Consider the following 21640-nt stretch of genomic DNA (forward strand, 5'->3'; position numbering starts at 1 on the left):
ACGTCTCTGGATCAGGAGCTGATAGGGTTCTGTTCCTCAGGGCTCAGTACCAGTGCAAGGGTCTGCAGTACCCTAGGTGGTCTTCATGTGACATTGTCACGTGATTCTCTATCTCCTTACTCATCTGCTCTTGCCGAAATGGCTGCCCTTACCTCCCACTCCACTGCCCCGCTCACTTTCGGCACCCTAGGCGATTGCCTAGTCCTACTGCCAGCTCTGCCTTGGCTACTGCTCCCATCTCCCCCTATGGCCTATTGGCTGGCTGTGGAATAGTGACGTAGTAAACGTCAGCAGACAAAGACCAAAATGGCCTATCCAAATTGTCCAGCAAGGGGGTTTAGTATTGTAACTGCTGCTCCATGCAAGTTACCTCCTCATCCTCTTGAGGGTATAACTGCTGCTCTTTGCAGATCACCCCCTCATCCTCTTTTTAGGATTGTACTGCCACTCCGTGCGGGTTACCTCAAAGCTTTATTTCCATTTTTTGCCACAAGGGATCCTCTGTTCTTTTCAATTCTGTCACCATTTTTGTCTTCTCCATCTCCTCTGGGAGGGTTTTCCAGGCATCCGCTACACTTTCTGAGAAAAAATTATTTCCCGAGTCTACCCTCCTGGAGCATCATATCATGACCTCTATTTGCACAGCTTCTTTTTCATTCAAAAAGGTTGGTTTCTTGTGCATTTGTAATACCTTTCAGGTATTTAAAATATCTGACCAATGGGCTGAAGGGCACCAGAGAACTTCAGCAGTGTAGCACAGACAGGCTTCCTATTTTTAGTCTGTCCTGAAGTGCAATGGAGATGGGGAGGGCTGCTGATAAAAAGGTACAAGGAAAGGGAATAAGGGACAGAAAAGCTGAGAGAAACACTGGAAGATGAGGAGCGGAAGGGAGAGAATAGTATACTGGCTGGGAGATTGGATGTGAAAGTAGATACTGGATGGGAGAGAGAATACTGCTGTATGGCGTTATCTGTCGGGAATGTGACCCCGAGGCCGGGGTCGCCAGTACACTGGCAAGGCGAATCAGATGGGTTCGAACTTGAACAGCAGCAGGGCATATTCTGTCTGCAATGGCCACTTTCCCCTTGGGTTGAGCTCTCAGGTGATGGTGGCTGGTAGGGCTTAGTTAATAGGCCCCAAACCAGAACTCAGCAGGAAAGCAGTATGAAACACAAGCAAACTAAAAATAGGAAGACCAGATGAGATGGAATCTGATGGAGCCAATGCAGCAAGACAAACTCTGGAAGCAGATCTCCAACGAGGGGACAAGAGAATGAAAACCAAGTTTCAACAACCTGCTGACTAGAAGCCTGGAATATCTATGTTCAGATAGGAAACAAGATGGACACCAGCAGGAAGTGCAGGCCAAATTGCTGGGAGGATTGACCAGTTAGTCTCGGAAGCCCACATAGGCCCCTGCTGGTGGGAGGTGAGAACTACCTATCGGGACCTCACATACTACTACTCCAAGAGCTCTGCCCATAGTTGCAAATGTTATGAAACTAAACCTCTTCAGATTTTCAGGAACTGAAAATTTGTTTAATTTTAATAAAGTGCATAAAACTACCAATTATTTTTGTTACTCTTTTAAGTTTCCTACTTTTTGGTTCCCAATGCACAGGTGGAGAACTCTTGTATTGGATAATCTAATCCAATCAACCGTAAAGAAATGCTTTGCAGTAATACATACGTTTGCATGTTGGTATTCCTGCTGTCCATGCTGTACTATTTCCTTTCCAAAGACAGGTGATGACGCTTTCTCCAACCAGTTGGTGTTTAGAGGAGCACTGGAACGATACGACTGTGCCAATAGTGGTGCCATTTCCTCTAACTATCTGGAAGGTGCCTGGTTCGGGAGGGATAACTCGGCTGCACTGACCTGGAGATTACAACCAGAAGAGCAGAGCAATGTCATACGATCAAAATGCATGAAAGACTTTGCTTCATATCATGCTAGCCAATTAGAAAGCAACATTCTCTGGCGCGCCATGCAACATTATTTCCAGGGAAGGGCCTGCACACACATACTATTTTCTAAGAAAAACAAAACAATATTTTAAACCTACTTGTTAAATATTTTAAAACACACTTGTAAAGAATGATTTAGGACAGGTGTAGATAACTCTGGTCCTGGAGGGCCATAAACAATGGAGGCAGTGCATGCAAATATACCTCAGGCATATTCACTGTGGACGTCCTGAAAACCAGACCTGTTTGTGGCACTGCAGGACTGGAGTTGCCTACCCCTGATTTAGGATGTTACCGGGTACATTTAGTTATGGGAAGAGAGCGTGTCAGAGATCAGCCAGGCTTCCCCCACTCCCACAAGTTCTTTGATCCAAATTGAGTCGTATGATGGGCTAAATGATGTCATTTGGTTGTATCACTAAAGATGTATTAATTACATTCCTGGTGCCACTGTGTGCTCTGAATTCTCTTTATTGTTCAGCACATTTAGAGTCATTTTCCTGAACCAACAAATTAATGCCATCTGCAAACTTAGAAATCTTGTTAAGCTTAATTAGCAAACATGTTGTGGCCCTGTATACTATCTAAGCAAAATATGTGGGTTCCACTGGCCTTCTGTACATCAAAGCACAATAATTTTATTTAAGCATTTCTCCTTTGAACCCCTGATTTGCACAATATATATTTACCATTCGCTGATTTGAAAGAATTTGGCCTACATGTATCTGGCATACCTCAGGGGCTGTGAATGTTGCCTTCATGGCATCTCCAATTCTGGCTAGTATGGCAAGCAGAGTCCTGGCCCAGAAATCAAACCTAGGTGTTATGCATGGAAGAGCACATCACCAGGGCAAGAGACAGACACAGGGCAGAAACGAAAGAGTGGGTCCAGCCAATGCCAAGTGCCCTGATGCTCTGCTTCAGTGACATCATTCAACTTCACCAAAGGGAGGTCCATTGTGGTGCTGGGGCAATCACCCTCATTGCTCCCCTCTATTTTATTTATTTATACAATTTATAATCCACACTCATAAGCATCCCTCAAGGCAGATTACAATGTTTAAACATGCATACTTGTAAAATCGACAGATAAAAGACAAATAAGAAGGTTCAATTAGATTCTTTCCTGCTAATTGCCTTTCCTGCAGTCCTGACAGACCAGTGTACTCTTGGGATTCTCCCTCCTACCAGCAGCTGGGGGCAGAGCACTTGACTTCTCTTTGTGACATCAGCTGTGTATAGGCTGGCCCAGTAGGGAGATTTGTCAGTAGTCTTTTGCCAAAGCTTGTTTCTTCCTTCCTCTCTTGTATTCGTCTCTTCACCCTTTTTTTTTTTAAACTTGTTCTTCTATTTGAGGCATCTGAGCCACTTTCTTCTGCAACAAACCCCTGGCTTCCTTTCTCAGGGTCCACTACCTTCTGGTTCCTTGGCCTGTCCTTCCCCATCTGCATGCGGATGCCTTTTGTTCCCAGGCATTTGGGTGAACTTATTATCTCAATGAAAAGAATAGCCTGATGGCCTAGACAGTTTTCTGCCTGTGTTTAAAGCAACAAAAATATCATAAAACAATGAAAAAGAAGATAAAGCAAGAAGTGTGTCTATCTGTTCACACCCCCACAGAGTTCCCCTCTACTGTGTCCTTGACCTATGAGCACCACTGCTGAATCTGTAATGTTGTTTATGATGAGGTAGGTCGGGCAAGGCATACATAATCTATCTATATTTCTATCCCCCCCCCGGGTGGGATTTAGACTGGTCTGTCAGGACTCCAGAAAGGCAATTAGTAGGTAAGAATCTAATTGAACCTTCCTGTCAGACCAGTGTACCCTTGGGACTTACCAAAACCCCTTATTTTGGGTGGGAGATACCCAGAGCCGCTTTGAGGACCCTCATGGCAAAGCTGGTCTCCTTTCTCTCATGCAAATTCAATCTATAATGCCTTGTGAACATATGCACTGATGCCCAGGTGGCACTTTGCAGATTTCTATTGGCACTATTGCCCTATATTCTTCCCATGATGCCTCCTGTGCTTTTGTGGAGTGGGTTCTTAGCGCCATTGGTACTGGCTTTCCCTTTATTAAGTAGGCTGTTGCAAGTGTTTCCTTAATCCATCTGTCAATAGAAGACTTGGTTGCTGCCTCTCCTTTCCTCTGACCTAATCTTTGGGATTACAAACAGGTATGAGTCCCTAATGACAGTGACTGTAACTCAGCAGTTAGCTCAGCTAGAAAGTTTCAATGCCTTGAACGTCAGGTCCTTCAGGGAAATTTCCGTAGTGGTTCAAATGGTGGGTTGGCCAGTGTTTTAAGAACTAAATTCAAGTCCCAAGGTGGAACTACCAGTTTGCATGGTGGGCAAATCCATTTCGCCCCTTTAGAAAAGTGTACCACACCTGGGAGGGCTGCAACTGACCTGCCTCTGAGGTAACACCTGAACCATGCTATTGCTGCCACTTGGACTCTTAAACGTATTCACTGCCAAGCCTTTGTCCAGGCCTTCCTACAGGAACTCTGATGCTTCCATCTTTTTCGAGGCAATGTTTCTTCCTTTGCACCAGGTTTCAAAGGTTTTCCAAATTCGTTCATATGTTAATGTGGTGATTATTTGGCTTAAGTATCTCTTTTGCTTGAATCTTTTCCTCTCAATAGCCAGACCATAAGTGAGTTCTTCATCACAACCAATCCCTATCTGAGATTTGCTGGAACCACCCCCAGACCGATGGGTTCTGCTATTGTGCATTCTACCAGGTCCGCATACCACGGTCTCCTTGGCCAATTTGGTGCCACTAGGATGACTAGGCCTGAGTATCGCAATATCCTTGTGATCACCCTGCCGACAATTGGCCAGGGTGGAAATACGTAGAACAATTTGTTCTTTGGCCACTGTTGTGTTAGTAACATCTACACCCCTGAAGCCTGTTTCCTTCCTGCAACTGAAGAAATTCCTTGCCTTGGCATTCTTTCTTGTGGCCATCAGGTCCCACTGTGGAGTCCCCCAGGCTCTTACCACTAGGTCGAAGGCCTCCTCTGTCAGTTCTGGCAGCTGGGAAAGTCTGCTTGGATTCTGTCTTTTTCTGCTATACTTACCGCTGATACTTCCAGGAACACCTCCTCTGCCATTGCCATTATTAGGGCTGTCTCATCTGCCAGTGGCTTGCTCTTTGTTCCTTCCTGCTTGTTGATGTAGGCTACTGCTATGGCCTTGCCTTGCACTGCTCCCGGAAGTGGCATAATGCAAGCCTGATGGCCCTCAATGCCCACCAATTCATGGCACAGGCTGCTTCCTGATGAGACCAGATTCCTTAAGCTACCTGTCCCTGAAAATGTGCTCCTCACGCCGGCAACTGGCATCCGTTGTCATTATTATTAATGGTGGGATCTGTAAGCTGGTTCCTTCTATCAGATTGCTTGAGCTCAGCCACCAGCACAAACTCCTTTCGACCTGCTGTGGTAATCTGATCCTTTTGTTGAATTCCTGACTTTGTGGCAACCAATTCCCCAGCAACTGGGCCTACAAGGGCCTCATTCTGGCTCTGAACCATGGTACTACCCCAAATCGTTGAGGCCATGGAGCCTAACACCTGCAGGTATCTCCAGGCAAGTGGGTATGTGAATCCCAGCAGGTCCTTTATTTGCTCCTGGATCATTACCCACTTTTCTGTGAGACGTACCTCTACTTTCTTTGTGTTGAACTGAACCCCCAAGAATACCAGGGTCTGTCGGGTGCACCTGGCTTTTTGCCTTGTTTACCACCCATCCTAATCCTTCCAAAACCTATATGATTCTTTTGGTTGCAAGGCAACCTTGCTGTGCTGAGTCTGCTCTTAAGAGCCAATCATCCAGATATGGGTTTCCTCCTTGCACAGGAAGGCTGCTACCACTATCATTACGTTTGTGAAGGTCCTTGGCACTGTTGCCAGGCCAAATGGTAGTGGCTAAACTGGTAGTGCTGCCCTGCAATTGTGAATCATGGATATCGCTGAAATTCTTTTCTGTTGGGACTATATAGGTATGCCTCTGCCAGGTCTAAAGATGACAAATTCTCCCTTCTGCATCGCCATCTTTACTGTCTCCAGGGTCAAAAAATGAGAGATGACTAGAGCTCTGTTTACTCCTTTGAGTTCTAGCACCAGCTTGTATGTTCCTTCTCTCTTTGGAACTTCAAAATTCGTGGCATACACTCCCGGACCCCTCTCTTCCTCTGGCACCAGTGATATTGCCTGTAGCTAAAGTAACCTGTCCAATATTTGCCTCACTGCCACTCCTCTGCTTACCTTGCATGGTGAGGCCACGAAGCATTCCCTTATGGGAAACTTCAATTCTGGCTGATAACCCTCTTGAATAATATTTACGACCTATTTGTCCTCTGTCACTATGACCCACTGATGATAAAACTTCTATAACCTGCCCCCCTACTGGTGGTAGAGTAGTGTGGGCCAGTTCTGAGTCACTGTGGTAGCTTACTGTCTGCAGGGTTCTAGGCCTTACCATCTTTGGGGAAGCACCTATTACCCCAAAGGTCTGCACTCTCTCTTGCAGACTACAAGTACAGCTACTCAAGCCTCTAGCCGCCCTTGTCTGCCTATAGTCCCTCGGCCATTGTCTCCATGGCTCACATCTGGGAAATCTTCTAGGACTCTCCTCTGGCAGTCTTTGCACTTTAGGGTCCTTCATCAGCTTTTCAAATTCTTCTCCAAATAACAGTCTCCCCTTAAAGGGTAACTTTCCCAGTCTCATCTTGGAGGCTACATCTGCCGCCCAGATTCTTCATGCATAACAAGCGCCTTGCTAACAGCTTCGTTGCGGCCTGTTTAGCTGAGGTCCTAGTCAGGTCGTTCATAGTATCTGCTATAAATATAGCTGTGGATTCCACTAGCCCTGGATCCACGGCACCTCCCCCAGGGCATGCTCTTTCTGGTTCCTGGGGATCAAATAACTAGTGCTCTCACCACATAATCTCCAGAGATGATAGGGGCACTTCTTTAGAAGTGTCCCTATCCATCTATCTTGCAGGTCTCTTAAGGCTGTTCTGCCTTCTACTGGGATCATGGTTTTCCTGGCTACTACTGAAATGGCCGCATCTATCTTTAGGAGGCTCAAGAACCTCTCCTTATCCCGCTGATCAACCACATACAGTTTCTGCATTGTCCTATGGCTCCTAAGCCTAGATTCCGGGATCTCCCATTCTGCTGATAGTATATCCTGGATATCTGAGTGGATAGGGAAGACATTGGCTAGATTCCTTATTCCAATCAAAATGGGATTCCCCCTCATCTTAGTATCCTTGATTTGTTCCTCTTTCAGGCTTAAAACTTGTGACACTTTGGCTATCAAAGCTCCCAGTTCTTCTGATCTAAAGAGCTTCACAGCTGAATCTTAATTCATCTTCCTCTTCCCAGGCTACCTTTTCCTGAGAAGAGGTCTCCAACTTCTCCTCTTCCCCAACTGGGGCCTCTACAATCGGGCCTCCAACCCTCCCATAAGGAGTGGGCCTTTGCCTTCTCTCTCATGGGAATGTCTGTTGTGCTTTGCCTGCCCTTCATCTGGCAATATGCCTGGTGCATACCCATATTGAAGTTTGAGGATAACTCGCCTTCTTTCTCCTGCCATGGGGATCCCGGCCTCTGCCTTTGTTTCGCCAGGCCTGTTCCTCCCTCTGATGCCACCGGGATGTTGTGAGCATCCTGCTACCGCTTCCAACAGCAGCTAGAGAGATGCACTTGCAGTGGTGCACCGATTGCTACTGCTAGCTCTGCTTCCCTCCTTCACCGTGGCCTGCTTTTTTCCATTGTATTTGCATCAAAAGGAGCCAGTGACACTAGGGACGCACCTGGCTCCGCACTTGGCACACTTCCTGCCCTTTTCCATAAGGGCCATTCAACTCTCAATTCCCCTTTTTTCTTTTTTTACTCACTGCGGCTTCGGGATACGAAAGGACCTGAACTAGTGGCTGCCCTGGGGAGGGATGAGCAGAACTTTCAGAGGCTGTCGTCCTGTGGGTGCTCCCCACCCAGTCCAGACTTCCTGGGAAACCATCCCTAAGGAGGTCCATTGACCTGGGGGGTCTAACACTCTCTCCTGCTGGTCCAACGTAGTTCTGGATGCCCCTCACCATTTGCTGGAGGCAGAGACTACTGAAAATCTCCCTGCTGGGCTATCCTATATACAGCTGACATCACAGAGAGAAATCGAATGCTCTGCCCAATCTGCTTGAAGGAGGAAGAATCCCAAGAGTTCACTGGTCTGGATGCTCAAGAATATGAGATTAAGAAAACAAGAACAACATGAGCTAAAGAGAATTATGGTACTACAATTAACACATTTCATGCCATATTGGCTAAGACAAACTCCTTCACAGGATAAGAATCAGCAAAAACAAAGTAGAAACAGCCAGTGTACTGGTCTTACATGGAAGCCTCAGATAGTCTCAAGATGGAAAGCATGGGTTTTGAGATAAAAACTGAATCAGTGAATTAATAAAGCACATCAGTTTTGAACATGATCATAGAAGGCTTGACAGAATAAATCTGTTTTTTAACGCCTTTTTAAAAGATTTCACACATGAGATCATGCGTAAATGCTCAGAGTGTGCTCCACAGGGTAGGGCCTACAGCTGAAAAAGCCCTTTCCCTGATAACATCAAGATACACAAATTTCATAGAAGAGACTTCAAGCAGGTTTTTGTTAGTTGATCTTAATAAGCAAGCGGCCGATATATTCTCAGGATACTGAATTATGTTGAAGTAATCTGTATTAATAACACTGTATCACCTTGAAAAAAAATAAGCAACTGGACTAGTAGCCAGTGCAGGAAGGAAAGGACTGCTGTTATGTGATCTCATATCCCTGCACCAATGAGCGACCGAGCTGCAGTGTTCTGCACAATCTGGAGTGCCCTGACAGTATTCCCTGGAAGCCCATGATATTAAGCATTACAGTAGTTGAGGCCCATTAAGATGAGGGACGGAGGAGGACTGTGCAAAAATCTTGGGGGTTAAGAAAATGGACGGAGCCACCTTAGCAGATGTAATTTCAAAAAAGAAGGTTTGACAACAGTTTGGATGTGTGGTTTCATAGACAGATTATTGTTGATGGCAACGCTGAGGTTCTTAACACTACACCAGATTGGGATCAAGCAACCACCAAAGGCAAAAACTGAAAGAATATCAGTGTCATAAGAAAGATCAATTTGGTTTTGTCAATGTTTAATAAAAACATTTATTGTGAGAAAGTCATCTTTTTACTGAGTTCATACAGAGTGATAGAAAATCAGAAGTATAAGACCAGGATGATGTGAAAAGTAAGAAAAATGGAACTTCTGTAATTAATGGCGAGATATAAGAATTTACACAAAGGCGTAAGATAAATGTTAAACAGCATTGCTGATAATGCTGATCCTTGAGGTTAGCCTTGCACAGCACTGCCACTGAACTGCTGCCCTTGGCCATTGCGTCATGCACTTGGATCATGTATGCTTTTGCCAAACTAGTAAGAGCTAGCCAAACATGTTCATTTTCAGTCCCCGCCTTTTATCACCATCTGGTTAGTGTATTTCTGGTTTACATAGCACCTTTTCATAAGATGTTCTTGAGTTACCCATATGTGTGTTTTAATTCCAGATCTTCTACGATCAAAAACATGAGCACCCATTAAAGTCAATTTCCAACCTTTACGACTGAAAGCTAGTTGAAACATAACATCCTTGGAAGGATTTTGCAAATGTGTTTTGATCAGGCTGACCATATTTGATAAAGAAAAATGCAAAGAAGAGCTGTTTTGCTGGATGTACTCTGTGGTCAAAATGTATTTCATGGAATTGCAGCATTGTTTTCCTGAAGTCATGAGTTTGCTCTTAAATAAAACTCATATTTAAGTGTCTTTCTGCGATAGATATTGCCACATTGATGTTGTGCTTCCTGGCTGCGTACGCTCTGCAGCCGGGCCTGCGCACCTCTCCCGACCGTCCACGAGCTCAGGTCTCACTTCCTCTGCAGCTCCCGGCCATCCTCTTCACTCTCCTCGACCCACTCCTACTCTGGCGACATCGCAGGCCTCACAGTGGAGCTCCCGCACGCGCAGCCGACCTCCTTCAATTTAAAGGGCTAAGCGTGGGAAACACAGCCGGGTTGCTCAGTGAACCTCTGAACTTCATCTCTCGGAGATCCTGCGAGGCCCACCTAAGACCAGGCGGCCCGGGTAACCAAGGGCTCAACTTGAGGGAACCCCGGGTTGCTATTGGTGAAGCTCCAGCTAGCCTCTTGTGCTGTGCCTCCTGGTGGCAGGCGCTCTCTGGATCCGACCAGGGAGCCTACCAATCCTGTACTAGGCCAAGGGTCCACCTCCCAGCGCAACAATTGAGCCTCAGAACATGAATCTGATGTACTTTTTGCATATATTTCCCAGGCTCTGACTTAATGTATACAGAAAACAAGCTGATTCCTTCTTGGGCAGTAAGCTTTGGCTTTCTCCACAGTACTACCTACAAGTCTACCACAGATATAGAAGAATTAATTAATAAATAAATATATCATTCAACAGATACCAGATCTGGCCAGAGTGGTGCACTTCAATAATTCACCATACATTAACAATAAAAAAAAACCCCCACATAATAATGCAAATAAAATCTACATAAAATTACAAAAGAAACACCTCCCCCAACCCCCAAAAATAAATAAATCCCTCATTATTGCCTCCGCCCCTCAGAGTATCCAGCCAAAATGGTGACCATAAATACTACAATCCCAGATAAAGATGGAAAAAGCCAAGCTTTCACCTTCTTTCTAAAAGACAGGTAATTAGACTCCACTGTCACCTCCAAAGAAGCCATGTTCCACAGCTCAGGACCGCACACTGAAAACATTGTCTTCCTATGTGCCACCTTGCGAACAACTTGCTTAGTTGGTAAGTATGTGAACCAAAGCCGCAGTCATACAGTGCAAATTTCGTCTGGGAAAATAACTCCTGACCCTATCATGCAAATTCTGGGAACCCTGCCCATGCAATATCTTAATCATCTTAAATTGTGCCCTTTGTTCAATAGGTAACCAATGCAGATGGGCTAACAGATGTTGCACCCATCTTGAACAGTCAAAGATTAAATGGGCTGCCATATTCTGTACCACCTGTAGATGCTGTATGTTCTTTTTAGGTGGACCTACTAACACAATGTTACAATAATCAAAGAACAAATCAGGGCTTGAGCTACCACTCTAAAGACTGGATCATCAAAAAATGGGTACAACCTTTTCAACTGCCTAAGCTTAAAAAAAAGCCCTCTGAGCTACCATAGAAATTTGGAGGTTAGATTCAAAGATGCATCCAATAACACCCCCAAGTTCCTAACCTTTAAACTTTTGGTTATGACCATGCTTTTTATACTCAGAGAGACTCATATGGATCTTCAGCCTCCCCCACATATATCCATTTTGTTTTTCCCATGTTCAATAACAATTTATGTACTTCAAACCACTTCAAAATCAAATCCAACCCATCATTAATCCTCCTCATCGATTGAATATCTGCGTAAATGAATCCTGTAAACCCCTGCTTCTGGATGATTGACCCTAGAGTTTGTAAAAAGAGGGGATAAAGGAGATATCCAAGGAACCTCACAGTCCACACCAAAATGAACAGATGACTCCCCCCTCACTTGAACCACTGTCTACTTACCTGTCAAAATTATGTCAGCCAGTTCAGCACAGTGCCCCCTAACCCAAACATCTTATACCTTTCTAATAATGATTCACCAAGCCAAATGCACTTGACAGGTCCAATAGTATCAAGAGCACAGATTCCCCCTTATCTCTGTATCTCAAAATCTCAACCCATCCTATACTGCCACTAAAACAGTCTCCTAAAACCAGACTGACATGTCCAGTCCCCCAATTTCATCCAAATAGCTGATTAATTATGAACCCACCACTCTCTCAATTACTCTAGCTAAAATGGGCTATTCGCTACAGAGCAATAGCTGTCACAATCCGTCTTATCTAAGATGGCTCACTTCAAAATTGGAAGCAACATTGACTCTCAATAAATCTGGTAAACACCCTTCACCTAGGGAGGAGCAGATAACCTGCTGCAGCCAAGGTAATAGGACTTCTGGAATCTTCTGTAGACACAAGACTGCAGGTTTTAGAAGCAGGTAACTACTATTACAGATACTCTTAAAGACACCCACTCTGTGTAACCTAATGGAAAAGGAGGAGGAAGACAAACAAGCAGAGCATTTCTTTGCAGTACGGGAAAAATAATTGAAGAATTGTCACTTGACCTGAAAATGAGTATTGTTAAAATATTCAAGGAGCCTGCTATTTAAATAAGGGCACTGAAATTGGTTTATCAGTTTGTGAATTATCAGTCAAGCAATTGTCATTGATGGTTTTAGGACAGATACAAGTATTGCTTAATGTCTATAGATACAACAATACTTGTATCTGTTGGACTGAAATGTTATTGTTACAGAAGTTAAAACTACAATGCCAATTATACCCATGTGACTGTGGTGGCTTATATCTAAATTATTCTGCAGCTGTACTTTTACTATCATGATATTACTTCTTACTAATTGCTCATAAAAATTTTTTTTTTAATTTGCCTTGGGAAACGGAGTAAAACCACTCAGAATTACTAAAATTAAAATTCTCAAGTGCAGAAAGGTAATCTTCCAGCAATACCAAAGAAGTAAAACCAGTTACAGCATCATCTGCTTTCAAAGTCAGCAAGCTGTGGGCTTTGTTTGCGTCGATATAAATAAAGTACAGGAGCAAACTGAGCAAATGTGTTTACAGAACATTCTTTTAGCACTTTATATTTTTGTCTTAATCTATGTAGAAATGAAGCAGAAAAAAAATAGATCAAGGAAATTGAATGGTACTTCATGCAGATTTCCATAATTACACGATTTGGCTGCAGGAAGGATAATTGGCTCGTTGAGGTGATGGTGCTTGGTAAATACTTGTAGTGATCCAGAGTCAGGCAAAAAAAAAAATTTATACAGAGAGGTCAATTAGGTTTTCCTGCAGGTAAAAAAAAAAAAAAATCCTTCCTGGCCTGAAGAAGGTAATCAAGAGAGGATCTAGCAGATTCCCAATATCATTGACATACAGAAATTCATTCAACTTTATTCCAAAACTGTTTCAAGATATGTCTGCATGCCCTAACCATTGTCAATGTTAAAAACCCTTTCCTCTTAATGACCTCAAACCCCTCCTTCCTTCTCAGCTTAATGGTTGACACTGTCACCATCTACTGTTCTCGATGGCTTCTAGATCCAAAGATTTTCCAGCTGCATAAATGGCTGAATATTTGTGAATAAGTAATTCAGGCTGACTCAAGGAATGTTTGGCTCTGCTCTGTGGGCACCTACTCCTGGGCTTGTCATTGCACTTCTGATTTTCACACAATAGGGACCATTTGAAAAGATGTTATTAGCCTTTGATGTACCTGTAGTTTTTATTCCCCTGAGGAACAGAAAAAACCCCCAAAACTGTGACCCGAATGTTTTTATACAGCCTGAAAGCTGCAGCAGTCAAGGTATCCCAGCTCAAAGTAAAGGGGGGGGGGGGGGGGGGAGAACAATGAAATATCATCATCATTTGGTCTTCAATCTATGATGGCTGCATTGTAACAAACTGAAGAGGTTCCACCTCTATGAATGATGTTAAACCTGGTTTATAAACAATACCTGGGTTCTAATGGCCAGGGAAGGGTACAGCACTTACATCATAAATCTCCCAAATCAAGCTGAGAAACTCAATAAAATACATCCCTAATACAACCGGATTCAAATGCTGTAGTTCAGAGTTTACATCTTGGGTGCTTAAAGTGCTCTACTGTAGGGACTCTCTAATTTCAGAAAAATGGACATTGGCCTGCATGGCTATCTGCAGCCAAATTCAAATATGAGAGAGACTTTGCAGTTGTTGTATACATGACCAGCTTGACAGATTTTCCAGGCCCTGCCTGCCTGGATGGAGCCAGTGAGGCCAAGAGAAACATAAGGATAACTGGTGCTGTGTGGAATCTGTGCAGCCAGAACACTAGGGGGCCTCTTTTTATGGCTCTGGGACCAACCACAGAGCAGGTCTTATCAGTTCACTGTCAGATGTGAACAACTCCTGAACATGGAGAAAGAAACAAAGGATTTGGAAAAGGGCACAAAAGACAGTCTATCAAAACCTTAATTGTGTATTCACCTGATTATGCTTGAAGCTGTTGAATTATGCATAGGTAAGCCCTTAAAAGCAGTGGGGAGCAAGCACTCTGGGTCAGCTCGATCGTTACCCATCCAAATGCTGCTATGTACCCCCTGCCTTGCCTCCCTGCACCCTGTGCACAAACAACTTGCAGCGACAACATGCTACAGGTATCCAAGACTGGAGAGCTGAACATCCCCTGTTGCTTCAGTGACAGAGGCTGCCCCCTCTAGATCCATGCCAAAGATCTGAGAAGAGCAGAAACTACCAGACTGAGAACCCAAGGAATGCGTGTCACTACAAGGCCCGTACTGGTGAGAAACTGTGCTTGCCAATCCTGGTTTAGTGGATTATGAAGTTAAGACTCTTTAGCCCTTTACTTATGGCAAGTCCAGGCTAGAGGGATGTGATGGTAGCATTTTTTTCTGTAATCTGATACGCATCGGATGTCAAACATGCTTCTGTAACTGTTTTCTTATTTTTTTTGTTTCCTTATGATTAGTACTGTCCCTATATTAGAGTCCTTATGGCATCCTCAGACAAACGCTCAGAATGTGTATCTCATATTAATTGAAGGGATCGCTGGAAAAAGAAAGCAGTGTACAGGTGGGTAAGCAATAAATTCCCCTACACAATGTATTACTGAGCAGAAAACTTCACAAATGGTGCCTGGTGCACACACCCTCCCCAAAACAGTGCATTTGATTTGTGTTAAAATGCACCATTTTGCATTTTAGTGCACAAAATTCCATTTACAAAATGTTTGCCTTTGGAATTAATAAAATTTTGCATGTAATTTTCCATGTGCAATATTTTATTCAGATCAATAGTTGAGCTGCTACAATGCAAAATCATGCAAAGCAGCTCATTAACCATCAATGCATAAACTATGCATAAATAGGCTTCACAAGCCACTTTTCACAAATGAAATGTTTTTTTAATTTGTGAAATTTTGTGTACACATTTTCTACCCAACTCATTTGCACAGGTGAAAAATACAATGTAAAATTCCTCAACAATGCACGTAAAACAGATTTTTTGAATATGACCATCCAGGTATTGTAAACATGCTGATAGAACTTATCATGTTATTAGTCACATATATTATTTAGTGCCTAGCCTCAAAAGTATCACATTCTACTATCCCATCAAAAAATGTAATATGGTTGTCATAGTAACAAATCCTTTGATCTAGAAGTACACACCACTAGTGGATCTGTGACACAGCCAGTGATCACAAGCAGTGTAGATTACAAAAAATGTAAATAAAACACTAGGGGAGGATGTACGAAACACTGTCCTATTTTGGGTCCATGGGGAAAGGTTTACTAAATATGATCCCTATTAGGCAAATGTAATTTAATCTTACATAAGGTCTACTCCTGTCATCTTGCACAGTTTAAACCACTGTCCTTATATGTAATGCAAAAACCAAATTAGAACAGGGTCCCCTGCTCACTGCAACATATGAGTAGGAAGCATCAATTCTGAGCATAGTTGCTTGTACATTGTGAAAGGCCTGACATTTAGAATTGCCAGCATGCTCCAGATTTTCAGGACCTGGTCCTGGTTTTACCTCATTGTAAAAAAGAAATAGAGAGGAACTCTAATTAGAGGGTTAATAAGTCATAAGTACTGCTTGGGGTTTATAAGCCTCAAGCATTATGAGAGAATGTTTATACATCAACTACAATACAAACCAGGGGGCCGATGCAATACAGCTGAGCGCACTGTATAACCCACAGTTGGATGTGGGTTGTATAGGCACTAACTAATCCACTTATGCAATATGTCCAACGTGCAGGCGTTAATTGCCGAGTGCTCCTAAAACTAGTACAGAAAAGCAGAAAAAAAACCCTGCTTTTCTGTACTGCCTCCTACTTAATATCGTTGGTATATTAAGCAGGAGGAACAAGTCTTTAAAAAAAATTAAAGAATAAAAAAGTTTAAAAAAAAAAAAGCACGGGAATCAGGTGCAGGAAGCAGATGCTAAGTTCACAAGCATCCGGTTCCTGAACCCCTAGCACATCCATGGGTTAGGAAAACAGATGCTGATAAATTCAGCATCTATTTTCCGAACCTGACTGCCGGTACTGTAAGGAGTGAATAAATCAATAAAGTGTTGGGCACTTAATATTACTTTATTCACTCCTTCACTTATTGCCCATTGGCCCTTTTCACTGACATGTGTCAGTGAAAGGACCAATCCCCTTTCAGAACAGCCTTCTGAAAGGAGATTGGTCCTTTCCTAACCAGTGCACATGCACAGGTTAGAAAAATGTATGCTGATAAATTCAGCGTCCGTTTTCTTACCTGGAGGACAACTGCCGACAGCAGACCTCTCTCGGGCGCATGCTGTCAAGGAGGCACTAGGGGCACGCAATCGCCCCTAGCGCCACCTTGACAGCATGAGCCTTAATTTATATACTGCATCGCGCCCGCTTTCAGCGCAACTTCGGCCCCCAGGTAAGTAAAATTTATTTTGGGTGGATGTTTGTTTTTTAAAAAAAGAAAAAAAAAAAAGGTTTTTTGTAATTATTAAATAGAGTTCATATACAACTGAACTGGTAAATGATTGCATGACAGCTCTGTTTTCTGCTTGGGGTCCATTGCGTGGCAAGAGGCAGTATATTAAATCTTTGTGCATTTCTTCAGTTTAAAACATTTAGGAATGAGCGTAATTGTTTAGATTTCTATTGATGTAGTTCCTATTTGTTTCTTTTTTTTGTGGGCATGGGGAGGCTCAGCTATTTTTGTTCAGTTCACTTCACTGCATGCATGGACTTGTATTCTTGTTTTCTTAGGGACTTCTTTTGGCAGGTGGTGAATGCAGTAAGGGCTGCTAAAAGAAGCCCAGTCATGAGTTGTTTGTTTGGTTTTTTTTTAAGGGAATGCAATAGGGAAATCAGCACTACAAGTCCCTGCATGCAACAGAGTAAAACCAGGCTTGGAACAACCTAACCTGATAATCTGGAGTCAGTTGACAACCCTTGTAACCCGGGGCAACATAACTCCTTTTTATTATTGGGAGGGGGGGGGGGGGCAACCAAGCTCCACCCCAATTCAACCCCCAGTGCCAATTTCTTACTTTTAGTTTACAGTTAATGTCAGTCTTTCTTACATACATTCTTTGCATAAATCATAGATTAGAATTATTCATTCCGAGACCTACCAATAAAATATTTGATGCTAGGAAACCGCTATGGGCTTCTTTCTGCTTGTGGGCAGGGATGGCCTGCTGCTGACAAAAACAGCATTACTAATAGAAGTGTCAGCATATGTGACTATTCTGTACTATGTTTACGGAGAAAGGAAAGATCATCGAATACAAGAGATAGAATCAGAAGCTAAGAAAATGTGGCCTACAGATATCAAAACAGTCCTAGTTGTTTGGGCACCATTCATCTGCTTAAAAAGGACATCAAAGCTCACCTTGATATGTAGCCCCAGCATTTGCCCTGTAGGAGATGGTGAATGGTGAGGGCTTGTATGTGATGAACTCTCTCAGGGTTGATGCAAGGGTATTAGGCAACCTAGGTAAATCTTATAGCCTCGTGTCCCCTCCCCTTGCCAACACAGACACAATAATTATGCATTTATAACAGATTTGACATGAAAGAAAAAGACATTCAAAGTACAGTCTGCTGAGGTAAAATTATTATATACATGTTTTATAAGTGACATTTACATACACTGCTGTAGTGCCAATGAGGAAACCCTGCAACACTTGGAATTCATATGGTATCGGGCCCTTTGTAAAGTGTGTTGGGTTTGGCGATGGCTCTCAGAAAGCTGTATGTAAACTGAACTACAATTACAGTATACTAAACCTCCCATACTAAAACACCACTAACTGCCAGCATTCAAAGAGTAAGAACCCTACCCATGAAAATGCAAAACTGCAAATATTGCTCAAGGCCTTAAAACACCAATACACATCCTATTAGCAAAACAGAACGAGTCAGGTTGCTGGAAGTCAGGTTTCTATACATCGCTACACAGTAGCAAAATAACTCATCTCGGTCACTCATGCAGAGCACAAACAGACCCTCACCAAATACAGAATAGAGAGACCATAAAATACAAACAGAAACGTGCAGGCAAAAACTGAACCAGAAACCACAGCAAGCCAAATTCTGTTTGCAGTACAACAATGGAAAAACAGAATCATTGGCATTCCTCATAAAGCATCAAATACAAGCTTCTAGATATTCTCAGTAAGCAGGGAACCCAATGGAAATTTAGAAGGGGAGGGGGAGCAGCCATTGCCAGCAGCAGCCTGAATTTTTTTGGTAGGGGGGAGGAGGAGCTATATCCCCTGGGTTCCCCCCTTTCTGCTGTCCATGCTTGTAACATTACAAATTAAACCTTTTGCTTCAACTGATATTTCAAGAATGTTTTTAAAGTACTGCTGGAACCCAAATTATTTATGCTGAAACCGAGAGTTCCAAAAATGCACAAAGAGGAAGAGCTGAACTGGAGGTAGGTCATATAATAAACCATACCCAATGAGTCCAACTGTTAATTGTTTGACCTGCAAGGCTCTATCTAGGAAGAAACACAGAAATATCTGCTTCTTCATGCAGAATGACTTCCAGAATCAGGGCAAATTCTTTGCTGCACAGATTTTAGTGATCTAGCCTTATGGTTTTTGAGAAGGGTGGGATATTTTGGAGGTTTACAAATAATGGAATATCTACAGATGCCCAGGAATTGGGATGGGCTTGAAGCTCCTGACCTTTTTCTTTACTAACTTGCTGCCAGACTGTTGGGTCCTAGAGGATGGTTTGGAGCAGAGGAGTGCTCTGTGTCGTTGCTTTGGAACAGCGTCAAACTTTAAATCATAATTTGGTTAGTTTATTATTTTATCTAACTGGGACGAACAAGTCAATATGATTGGTAGAAGGCACCCCTTTATTTTACCTTCTCTTAAAATATGGAGACAAGTAAAAAAAAAAAAAAAAAAAAAAAAAAGTTGGTCAGAAGAGACTTATTCTCCATTATCTCATCTGTTTCCAAATGTACACCTCTCACCCGTTACTTTTTCCTCAGGCATGGAAATATGGTTTAAGCAGGGTGTAAGATTTCTGAATCGATTATGGGTGGACTCCTCTTTTACTACATCTGAGGATCTTAGAGGTAAATTTAATTTACCAGTACTTATATTTAACTGCATATACGTAAACTGATTTTTGAACGGGCTGTGGGAGAGAAATTCTTCCGAAAAAGGAATCTCATTGAAAAAATAAAACACAGAAAGGATCTGTACCGAAGGGTATCACTAAATTTTATTGTTATTTAGCATTTGATGATGGCGATTTGGATACTAGTACATTGCTTACTGCACAATGGAATTGGGATCTCCAGTTGGAACTGGATGAAACTGATTGGCAATTGATATGGGGATCGGCAGCAAAGGTATCTATCTGTAATAAAAGTTAGGAGCTTATGTACAAACTCCTACACAGAATATATAGGTATCTGGTATTCTTTTCCAAGTTTAGTTCCTCTAGTCCTTATTGTTGGTGGCAGTGTGGGACCCTTGGGAATTATTTTCACATGTGGTGGGACTGAGTTAAGGTACAACAGTTTTGGGGGAGAGATACATATTATTCAAAATATAGTTGGCTCCTCTTGATTTGATTCCACAGTTATGCCTCTTGGGATACTGGAGTCAGGTAGATCTCGTCAAGAATAGATGCAGGTTGGTGGTTCTTTGTTTACATGCTGCTCAACTCACTATTGCCTTCTTCTGGAAAGGGTGCCCACAACTCTCCCATTGGTAGAAGGACTAGGGGGCATTCCATGAAGTTAGCAAGTAGCACATTTAAGACTAATCGGAGAAAATTATTTTTCACTCAACACACCATAAAGCTCTGGAATTTGTTGCCAGAGGATGTGGTTAGTGCAGTTAGTGGAGCTGGGTTCAAAAAAAGTTTGGATAAGTTCTTGGAGAAGTCCATTAACGGCTATTAATCAAATTTACTTAGGGAATAGCCACTGCTATTAATTGCATCATGGGCATGGGATCTTCTTAGAGTTTGGGTAATTGCCAGGTTCTTGTGGCCTGGTTTGGCCTCTGTTGGAAACAGGATGCTGGGCTTGATGGACCCTTGGGTCTGACCCAGCATGGCAATTTCTTATGTTCTTATGGTATACTACTCTAACGGAAATTGCCATGAGAGATAAAATTACTTATATGCATTGGGACAAGGCTGCACAGTACGATATTGAGACTGGAGACAGTCTACGGTTCAGAAAAGACAATATTTTTTTTTTTTTTTTTTGTGGGAATGTTTTATGAAACTCCATGTCTGGACTTTGAGGTTTTTCTTTGAATTTATGAGCGGTTATATAGTCACTGTATTTATGTTCACTGTATTATCTTTTTACTTTTTCATTGTTCCCATAATTTCACTAGGTAAAATATGTTATGTATCAGAGAGAGTGTGAACTTTGCAGTTATAATGATTGTTGATTTTCTGTGTGTTTCTATAAATAAAAAGTTTTTAAAAAATGAGAAATTAATACTTACCTGATAATTTCCTTTTCTTTAATGAGGACAGGTTAATCGACACCAGTGAGTTGTGCCCCTCCACCAGCAGATGGAGACAGAGCAAAGATGACATCATGGTATATATACCCCTGCAGTGACATCAGCCTGCCAGTATTGTCTACAAAAGCCAGCTATGGACAACTAAAGAATACATGATCATAACCATTAAGACAACCATTCAAACACTCAGTTAACAGGAAAACATTGAGGTCAGACAAGGAATGTAATATTACTAAGCTAGGGCTCGATCTGACACTTACCAATAATCCCCAGAAAAGCAGACACTCGGGAGGACAATAGCACCACCATCTGGCAGCCGAGGGCAGGAAGATGGATTTGTCATTAAAGAAAAGAAAATTATCAGGTAGGTAGTAATTTATCATTTCTTAGCATTCAGACAGGTTAATCCACACTAGTGGAATGTGGCAAAGCTACTCGCGAACACTGTAGGAGGCTGCCCACGGTCCAATCAACATTGTACATGCGAAGGCTGCATCCTCCTGGGCAGGCACATACTGGTGATAATGCTTGGAAATTGTGTAAGAAAAAAAAAAAACCAAGTTGAAGCTTGGCAAATCTTGACAGGAGACAACCATCAAATCTCCACCTATATGCTGCCTAAGCCATAGTGGAATGAGCGCTAACCTGACTAGGAAATGGCTGCTCAGCATCCACATATGCAGCTGTGATAACCTTCTTAATCCAGCGGGCTATCACCGTGGAGAATAAACAGCCGGTCCATCTTCCTGAGAGGTTTAGAAACCTCCAATACCTCAAGACATGCCGCCTGACACCCAAGGTCCGTAACAGGTAATAGTCATCCACTTCTCTCTCCCTGCCCAGAGATGGCAGGGATTGATTGATTCTAGTGAAAATCAGAGACCATCTTGGCCAAAAGGATGGAACAGTTCACAAC

At 42.7% G+C, this 21640-nt stretch overlaps 1 protein-coding gene across 2 annotated transcripts in view; it reads right to left on the minus strand.

The window, feature by feature from the left end:
• SUSD3 (sushi domain containing 3) overlaps window positions 1-21640 on the minus strand; it is a 74039-nt gene that overhangs the window by 23692 nt on the left and 28707 nt on the right. For both annotated transcript variants that reach the window (XM_029600866.1, XM_029600867.1), the window contains exon 2: window positions 1692-1880. In XM_029600866.1, the coding sequence (XP_029456726.1) occupies window positions 1692-1880 (189 nt within the window). The remainder of the gene's footprint in view (window positions 1-1691; window positions 1881-21640) is intronic.

The sequence above is a fragment of the Rhinatrema bivittatum genome, chromosome 4 (assembly GCF_901001135.1).
Source record: "Rhinatrema bivittatum chromosome 4, aRhiBiv1.1, whole genome shotgun sequence".
In the NCBI taxonomy this organism is placed as follows: Eukaryota; Metazoa; Chordata; class Amphibia; order Gymnophiona; family Rhinatrematidae; genus Rhinatrema; species Rhinatrema bivittatum.